The sequence below is a fragment of the Hydra vulgaris genome, chromosome 06 (genome assembly GCF_038396675.1).
Source record: "Hydra vulgaris chromosome 06, alternate assembly HydraT2T_AEP".
NCBI classification, from domain to species: Eukaryota; Metazoa; Cnidaria; class Hydrozoa; order Anthoathecata; family Hydridae; genus Hydra; species Hydra vulgaris.
In genome coordinates this window covers 50,567,501-50,577,500 of record NC_088925.1, presented here as the reverse complement: position 1 = coordinate 50,577,500, position 10,000 = coordinate 50,567,501, and the positions used below count along the sequence as shown (strand labels likewise).

The 10,000-nt window shown below is 27.2% G+C and overlaps 1 protein-coding gene across 1 annotated transcript in view; it reads right to left on the bottom strand.

Annotated features, from left to right (window-relative positions):
* LOC100210864 (DNA-dependent protein kinase catalytic subunit) overlaps positions 1-10,000 on the bottom strand; it is a 203,249-nt gene that overhangs the window by 156,116 nt on the left and 37,133 nt on the right. Inside the window, exons 18-22 of the mRNA XM_065800401.1 lie at positions 9,964-10,000; positions 7,881-7,976; positions 5,924-6,052; positions 5,698-5,789; positions 1,666-1,749 (exon numbers count right to left, since the gene is read on the bottom strand). The exon at positions 9,964-10,000 is cut by the window's right edge and continues 13 nt beyond it. Coding sequence (XP_065656473.1) covers positions 1,666-1,749; positions 5,698-5,789; positions 5,924-6,052; positions 7,881-7,976; positions 9,964-10,000 — 438 coding nt within the window. The remainder of the gene's footprint in view (positions 1-1,665; positions 1,750-5,697; positions 5,790-5,923; positions 6,053-7,880; positions 7,977-9,963) is intronic.

Genomic DNA, 10,000 nt, shown 5'->3' with positions numbered 1-10,000 from the left:
TATTAAAAAAGTAATTAAAACCAATGCTATTTTAGGACTTTTAACTAGGTAATTTCAATGAAAAGCTCTGGGAAATTTGAGCATGCTCATATTACACAAAAATGGCATCTTCAAATAAAATCAAAACTAAATGTTTCTATGCATTGTTTTTCAAACAAAAATGGATCCGATTTTCAGCAAACATTTTTCTTTATGAAAAAATAAATTTCATTATTTAAGCACTAAAATTTTGCGATAAATTTCATTATTTAAGCACTAAAATTTACAGATTTATATATTTATTCATGTGTGATGATATTATTTTAGCAAAGCAAAAAATTAACAGCATTTTAACTAGATGATAGCCGCTAATTACTGCATATAAATTTACTGCATAGAAATTGTGAAATAATTGTTTCCATTATTTTAATGGGTGTTGATCGTGAGAGTCCAAACCTTTTAAAAAAAACAGAAGCAATCATTTTTTATAAAAATATGAACCATATGGCTTCTAATAAATTAATCATGACTTTGTTAGAGGCAAAAATATGAAAAAGGATTAAATAATGAACTTTTTGGCATCACATTTATTAATTTGATGTGGTGTCAAAATATAAACTTTAGAATTGATAAAATAAATATGTAAGCTATTATAAAATAATTAAAAGCTAAAATTGTTTAGGTATTCAAAACGATATTGATTGTATTCATTGGTAAACATCATAATAAAAAAACCTAACTAAACTTTGGGAAACATAAATTGTATTTTGAAAAGGAAACAAACAAAAAAATAAATAAACTAACTATTACAATTATTAGGGTACTATTTGAAATTTTTTATCTAAAAAGTGTTTACGCCCATTATTAAAAATTTATACTTCGCAGAAGTTCAATAAATTCTGTCTCAGCATCTAATTCATTTTTTTTTTATTTATTTAGAAACTTTAAATCTTCTAAATAAAAAAAAATATTTTTAAATTCAAAAGATACAGTAAAACCTTATAAAAGCTGTTTGCCATTTTTCCAAAAAAAGCTGTGATTGGAAATATTAAAACTGAGATTTGGGGAGAAAAAAATTCTGAATATTATTTTCATAAAAATTTTATTTATATTTTTATATATATAGTTGCATTTATCAAAAACAAAATGCCAGAATTATTTTATGATTCTTTTTAAAAAAATTACGTAAAAAATATTTTGTTTTTTTTTTCTTAAAAAAAAACAAAATATTTTTCTTAAAAAAAACAAAAAAAACTTTGTAGATTTAAATTCAACAACAAAAAGCAAATGTAAAAAATGTGATTATTGTTTTCATATGTTACATATAATAAAAAATTGTTTTCTTAAAAAACAAATCTGGTCAAATTTTTTATTTTAAAGATAAAAAAGACATGATTTAAAAAATATATCATCATGGATTAAATAAACATGTCAGATAACATTATGAACACATGATACCATGTCATTGTTCAACTGTGTTCTTGTTAGCATGCCGCAAGACAACATGACATCAAGCAAATAAAAATACTTCATATTTATTAAAGATGAAACACTTCATACTTATTAAAATATATCTAAATAGTTTTATTGTCTATTTTGCTGTTTTATCTTTTTAATTAAAATCAATTTAATTTGTATGGTAAATATTTTTTAATTTAAATTTGATTTAAATATCAATCAACAAACTTCATTGAAAACTTCAAAGTTTCTTCAACAAAGATGTAAACCCAGCGAGAAAATGAGTCCAAAGATTTTTTGCAAAGAAGTTCTCTAAAAAAAAAAAGTTTACATGAAATTTTTACCAGTACTTTGAAATGGATTTGTTTATTTTAAACTTGGTAATTTACAGGGCCCAAATCAAATATTATACTTAATCCAACTTAACAAATCCTGCATGTTTTTACCCCACTTGTTTTCACCTCACATGTTTTCACTCCAAATGTTTTCACTCCACATGTTTTCACCCCACATTTTTTTACACCACATCTTTTCACACCAGCCACTTTAGAAGGTCACTTGTGCATTGAAATTATTATTATAGTTTTACATCTCACTTTCTATAGGTTAGATGTGAATAATAAAACAACATAAAACTTTTTTTAACCATTATTCATATTACATGGTAACCAAGTAAGAAATTACAAACTAAATAAATAAAACTAATGAAAAATGTTTCAAAAAAAAAAAAAAAAGATATAATCAAAGTTTTGGCTGAAAAGAAATTTTGAAATTTTTAAAATCATTCTTTTCTAAAAAGGTGGTTGACAAAATAAAAGCCCATTTTTATTTAATATTTATCAATAAAATGAATTACTTTGCTCTTTTAAAAGTTATATTATGTGGGCAGATAAAATTTATAATATTGTGACCTCGTAAAATATTATAGTTTAACTGCCTTACCATTTCAGTGTTAAGATAAGTAAAGCTTTTACCGATTAAACATAAGATTCTTTGTACTTTACATGTAGCTACTTAAACCTGATGATTCCATTTTGTATTGCATGAAACTATTACACTTAAGTCTAGTTCTTTTGTTGTTGTTTTTAGAAGAAAACTTTAATTGTCTTGTTTCATTGTGTAGTTGTAGTTGATATTTTTTTCTTCCAATATACATAACACTGTATTTACTTATGATAAATTCCATTAACCATGCATTTGAACGTTCAGCTAACAAACCAATATCATTTTGCATCATTTATCACTTAGATTAGTCACTAATAAACTGATTAGATTAAGTACAAGTTAAACACTTAGATAATTCAAGTTGGATCAAAGTTAGGATTATTTAGATCTTAGTGCTGATTACTATTATCTTATATATCAGATTGGATATTTATTATAATAATAACTATATATTAATATTTATTTAAATAATATATTAGATTATTATAGCTATTGCAAGCAACTGTGCCAAAAATAATTAACACAGTTGCTTGTGATAACTAAAATGTTGTTATGCATTTGAAGGTGTCAGCAGTTTCTTTCTATCTCGTTTTTTATAAATTCACTTTTAATAAACATCATGATTATCATGCTACTAGAAACGTATATCCAGTACAAATTACCACATCCTCTGCTGATTTGTAGGACCTGCTTTTCTAGGCAAACTAGGAGAAGTTAACTCTGATTTAAAACACCAAATGCTTTGGGGTTTTCAATAAAAAATACTCATTATGGACAAGTGTCAACTGCATCCTGCTATTTTGTAAAATGCCTTTACGACATAGATATTAGGGGTAAGCACTTTCTTTATCTAATAGGCTGGGAAAAATCTAAACCTGTGTTAAATTGTTTCTTGAATATAAAATTAGCACTGAATATTCTTGACACTACTTATATATTTGAGCTTGCACCTCCTTGACAGTGGCTATGTAATTCTTTCTTTTATCTCTTAACGAAGGCACAGCCCTTAAACCCAGTTTAATGGCTGTTCGGCTGGCTGACAGTAAGGTTTCTCCAGCAATGTGGTAGCTCTCAGAGAGGCTGATTTCATCAAAAGCTGTATATATCAAAAATTCTAAGTTGTCTATCATGATGTTCTTGTTAGAACTTTTGGTGTAGATTTTCTAGGCAGAAAAAGGAGCCTTTTGTCATGAGTTGGTTAGCAGAATTGTGACAATTAAACAGCTTATTGCTTGGTTTGCCATATACTTTTCATAATTTAATTCTCAAAAAATTTAAAATAACTACAACATCTAAAATTACTAGACATAAATAACCAAATTGTTTAAACCTTTTACAAACATTTGTGATCTTACCTCTCGCAAAAATCACATAGTCAACTGGCTTTTTTTTAAACTAATTTCAACTCTGGCTAGTCAATTCAGTCATAGCCCACTGCTAGATCTCAGTGGTATTACTATTTGACTACAAAATCCATATGGTTGTCCTGGACTTATACCTTGGTATTAATTTTTAATTACTTACTTTTTGTGAAATTATAAATTATTTGACTATTCTTTTATAAAAAAGAAAAAATTTGAAAACTTTTGAAATTTGAAAAAAACAAAAAGATAAATTATAATATTGCTTTATTATTTATATGAATCATTCAACATATATATTATATTTATAGACATTATATAAGTACAGTCGTGTGACAATTTATTATGGTCACCCACAATTTTTTACATTCCCAAATTTCAAAGTCTATCATTTTAATATTTTTTTGTGATTAATGTCCTCAAAAGTAGTTTTTATTTAAGGAATGGATATTTTTTTGACAAATAAAAAACATTTAACAAATTGGTAATTTATTTTGGTTCTAATGGTGAATAATTCTTTCTATTAAATACACTTTATTTGTAATATTTTTTTTAGATATTTGCTTCTTTAGGAGTGCCCAAACATTTTCTATAGGATTTAGGTCAGGAGAAATTCTTGGCAAATCAAGTAATGGAATATTCTGTTCTGATAGATATTTTTTAACTGATTTAGCTGTGTGACATGGTGCCATGTCCTGCGTGAAAGTTTATTTTTCACCTGGACCGAATCATTGTGCCAATTGTGGCAACAATCTTTGTTCCATGACTTTTTTATATTGTAACTGATTCATTCTCTCAACAATATACAGCCTTCCCATTCCCAATCCACACATCACTAATCAGATCATTACTGAGCTGGGGTGTTTAACAGTTTGAATGAGGCAGTCTAGTAAGTACTTTTCTCCTTTTTTTTCTTTTTACATATTGAGCCTTCTTTGTTAACACTTGGAAAGTACTCTCGTCGCTAAAGCATACCTTAAGATATTATACAAGGATTGTTTAGTGAATCTTTAAAGTTTGGTGTAAGAAAGAGGATATTTTAAAATTATTCAAATTAATTTTATCAACTTCGAATCATCTTCTGTTACACTCCTATAATTTTTTGCCCACTCCAGCCTTTTTTGCATCATTTTTGGTGTCAGTTTAGGCTTCTTATCTGGACGTTGTAAAATGTAACCAAGATCGTGCAGGCGATATTGAACTGTTCTCTTTGGCATTTAACCTCCATATTGGTCCAGCTTTTCAGTTATTTCATTGTTGGTGGTCCGTCTATTTTCTAGAACAATCTTGGTTAGTATTCTTTCTGGTGTGGTGTTAAGATTCTCTTCTTTCCACGTTTACATTTTTGGCATCAAGTTCTCCATATTAGTCATTTTTTTGTGTATATTGTGTACAAAAACCTGCAAAATACTGCATTTTCTGGCAATTTCTTGTTGAGAAAGATAAGTATTTATTAAAAGTGCTCTGACTTCAGTAACTTTTTGTGGTAACAAGTCCTTTTTCTTTTCCCATAACTAAAATAAGATATACTCATAACTTAAAAAAATATCAAATCAAATGCAATTATTTTTACTATAAAATAAAAAGAAATATTCAAGAAACAATATTTTTACCGATTTAAATAAATACTTTGATGATAACCTAATATAAACATAATAAAAAGATTATAAATAAGATGACATCATACAAAATGGCTGTCAAAAATGACTGTTGCCAGTAGCAAAAAAAAACGCACTGATTTTATAAGTTAACACTTTATTTCAAACAAAAGATAAATGAAAGACTTTTAATAGTAAATTTTTGCTCTTCATATGAAAAAAATGAGATTAAACTTCAAAAGGATCAAAACTAATAGGTGGCCATAACAAATTGTCACACGACTGTAACTGTAGAAACTGTAAAAAAATAAACTAAGAAACTGTAAAAGAATAATTCTACTTTTCAGTTAATTTACCCAAATAAATCCACCAGATTAACCAAAATCATGAAATCTTGAGGCATCTTAGGCACAAGATTTAGTGTAGGATCTGAGACAGGATCTCTTAACTATAACAAATTACTAGTTTTTATTTGAAGTAAATAAATTCTGAAAAACATAAACAAAAAATTTCAAATTTAGCATAAAACATCAAGTTGCAAAAAAAAAAAAAAAAAATTAAGATTAGGACAAATAAAAAAACCTTTTCAGCTTCTTTATTTTCAGTAACAAAGTTTAACTTATTTAAGACATTTAAAAATGCTGATAAAATACAATCATAAACCAGTTCTTTTAATGCCACACACAATTCTGAACGTGAGTAAACTGAAACCTAGTAAAAATTTATTTCAATGTATCATTCTTCATTTATTATGCAGTATTGTGAAAAAGTTAAGAACCACAAAAAAAACAAATCATAATTTATTTTTATTTTTAAATTTTTTTTTAACCGAATATATTTTTCTGGTAAAAAGAATAATAATAATAAATTTAAGAAAATAGACAAACAAAATAAAAAATAATAATAGTGATAAAAACTTTTAAACAAATATAAAAAATGTATTTAAAGTTTTATAGGTAATTTTTATTTTAAAAAAATTGTGAAAAAGTTAAGAACCACAGAATAAAAAACGATAATTTTTACCACCTAATACCGCATAATTCTACCATGAATTTTTAAGCACTCATTTATACGATTTGGCATTGAGTCTATTAAATTCTCTAAAATATGTTTGGGAACATTTCCAAGTATTGCTGGTAAAATATTGCGCAACTCCTCAAGGCTCCTTGGTGCTTTCTTGGCAATCTCTTTATCAAGCCAACTCCAAAGATTTTCAATGCAATTTAGATCTGGGCTATTTGGTGGCCAAGTTAGACGCTCAATATTTTTACTTTCGAACCATTCAGAGACAATTTTAGCCCTGTGACACGGTGCATTGTCTTGCTGAAAAATGAACGGAACGCTTTGCTCAAGTGCATCAATTGACGGTAACAAGTTGTTATTTAAAATATCGACATAATAAGTAGAGTTGAGTCGACCATCAAATAATTTAAACATACCGAGACCATAATATGTCATGCAGCACCATATTCCAACCGACCCGCTACCTTGTTTTGTTCTTTGAACGATACAATCGTGATTATATTTTTCTGAAGGCTGCATGCGAATCATAATTCAGTTTTTTCGGTTATCAACCTCGATATTCATCTCATCACTGAACATTACTGTCCTCCATTTTTGTTTAGACCATTCTTTGACGCTTTGGCAAAATTCTTTTCGCTTTTTTATATGTCGTTTGGTAAGTGGCGGTTTTAGAACAGCTTTTTTCCATAACATATTGTTAGCTAATAGTTTCCTACGCACAAGTGATGCCGAGGCTTGACGTCCATTTGAAAGCTTCCATTCCCTTCTTAATTCATGCGACGGCATGGTTCGATTTTTATTTGCCAACCTGATTAAAAGGCGATCATCATTGGGTGTCGTCAAACGCGGTCTTCCAGAACGATGGCGATCAACGTAAGATTTCGTCTCTTTGAATCTCTTGATGATTGTTAGCACCCAACTATGTGATCGCTTTACTATTCTTCCAATTTCGCGAGCGGATTTACCTTCCTGGTGAAAATGCACCACTTTTACACGATCTTCATAGGTAATAGCTTTTCTGCTCATTTTTTCAAAAGGAAAGAATTTTTTTTTGTTTGAAATTAAATACTTTTTTTAAAAGTATTTAAAAAAATTAATTTTTTTCAAATGTTTTTATTGGTTCTTTGGTAATAACTCAGGTCATTAAAAGAATATTTAAAAAAAAAGGGAAAAATAAATTTAAAAAGACGTTTCCGCTGCATTTAGCACAAAAAATTCTTTGTGGTTCTTAACTTTTTCACAAAAAAAATATAAAAAAAAATTAACACATAATATTTAATCCTTATTTTTTATAGGTTCTATTAACTAACTTTCAAAAAAAAAAAATTTTTTTCTTTTTTCTCATGCTATATTTAATATGTTTGAAAAATAAAGACTATTTTATTATCTATAGAATAAAAATTAATTAAATTTATTTGAAAAAAATTTTTTTTTTATTTAGTGGTTCTTAACTTTTTCACAATGCTGTATAAAATGTTAAAAAACAAAACAAAATAATAGTTGTTTATTTACTTACAGAGTAGTTTTTTTCTTCTAATAAAAAGTTCCATATAGGAAGAAAAGTCTTTATTGTTATTGTTGCATCTTTTTTGTTTAAAATTTCTGTAGATATCTTAAAAATTACAATAAGCAATTGCAAATAATTTTCTTTATTAACAATAAGGCATTAAACTTCATAACTAGACAATTTACAATAACTGTGAGGAATTTTGATATTAACGACATGTTGATAGAAAAAAATTTCTTTTATATAAAAAAATAAATTACTTTAAACTCAAAATGTTATAACTTGTTTTAACATCTTGTATGATGATAGATGTATGATGGAAGTTACAAAGTTACAAATAACTTTGTAACTTTGTCAATTGTTATCAAAACTTAAATTTAAATTACTCGGTCCTAATTTGCAAAAGAAGTTAACTCAAAGAAGGGCGTCAAGTTGTAAAAGAAGTTAACTCAAGGAAGGCCGTTCAGTTGTACAAGAAGTTAACTCAAGAAAAGGTGTCTAGTTGTAAAAGAAGTTAACTCAAGGAAGTGCATCCAGTTGTAAAAAATTACTTCAATTCTTCCATAACATTTACAAATAAAAAAATGGCATTATGAAAACCCACCTAAACTACACATGAGTGGAACCATCAACATTAAAACACACAATCCAACCAATATAATGGTTTAACTTTTTTTGGAAATCAGACATTTAGTATGGCAGGGCGTTAGCCAGAAATAAATTTTATACCGCGTTTTTGCCGTATTGGGAATTTTTATCATTGTTGTTCTAGAAAACGTTGGGAATTTTCTAGAAAAGGAAATAAAACACTCAAAATAACACTTTAAAAAAAAAAGTCATTGACTTTTGGGAATTTTAAGCCCATTGGGAATTCCGCGTTATACGCGACACCATGGGGCTAGCTAACACCCTGTATGGATATAATCTTTTTTTTACTCAAAGATCAGCTGGAATGTATTGATAAGTGTGATTAGATTTATAATTTATTTGAGTCTTTGAAAAAAATATGACTAATAACATTTCAAATATATATGACATCTTTATATACATTTATCAAAAGTTAAAAGCTTGTTTAAAAAAAAACATTTTGACTCTCTGGGGAATACATTGAGGCTGGGGAATACATTGAAGCTGGGGAAACATTGAGGCTTTAAATTTTCTGAGTAACAATTAGTAGTGTTTTTTAGTAAAAAAAAAATTTTTTTATGAAGGATACTAAACATGCAAACTAGCTGAAAAAATATAATATATTATATATTTGTCTATCAAAATAAAACTTTTTTTTAGACTTTGGTACCTATGATACCTTTGTATTAAATTATTTATTTAGGATTTATGTTTATTTAGGTTTTATCTAAATACCACATATCAGATATTGATTTAAGAGTTTACTCATTCTGAAATTATTGTAGCAAAATTCAACTCAATCGAGATACCTCTTGTAAGCAACCAATTCCAGCCAATCTAAATTTACACTGACTTTATATGAAACAAAACTATTTGTTGCTAAAGTTTCTGCCTCACTGTTTACTTACAAACAAGTGACATAAAATGTAAATGCTTTTAATCTAAATAAAATCATGCAATTGTGCAAGTTCTTTTAATTCATTAACTTAACAGGATAACCTACCTTAAATATTGCCTAACCTTTTAAATATCAAGAAATATACTATTAAAACACTTATATGGATTTAAAAACTTTTTCATAGCTTATTTGGTACTAAAGTAAACAATTGTTTTAAAAAGTACTTTAATGTAGCATGAACCAATATATAAATGAATAAATTAGGCATGTAGTAATGAAGTTATATGTTGTATAGTAATAAAAGTATATGTGGCATAGTTATGAAGGTATATGTGGCATGTAGAAATGAAGGTATATGTGGCATGTAGTGATGAGGGTATATGTGGCATCTATTAATGAAAGTGTGCTTGGCATGATTGTAAAGGTATATGTGGCATGATTATAAAGGTGTATGTGGAATGTAATAATAAAGGTATATGTGGCATGTAGTGATGAAAGTATATGTAGCATGTAGTGATAAAGGTAAAGTACATAAAAAAATAACAATGGAATTAATAAGATATTTACCTCTTCAGACAATGTAGAATGAGAACATGTTCGAATT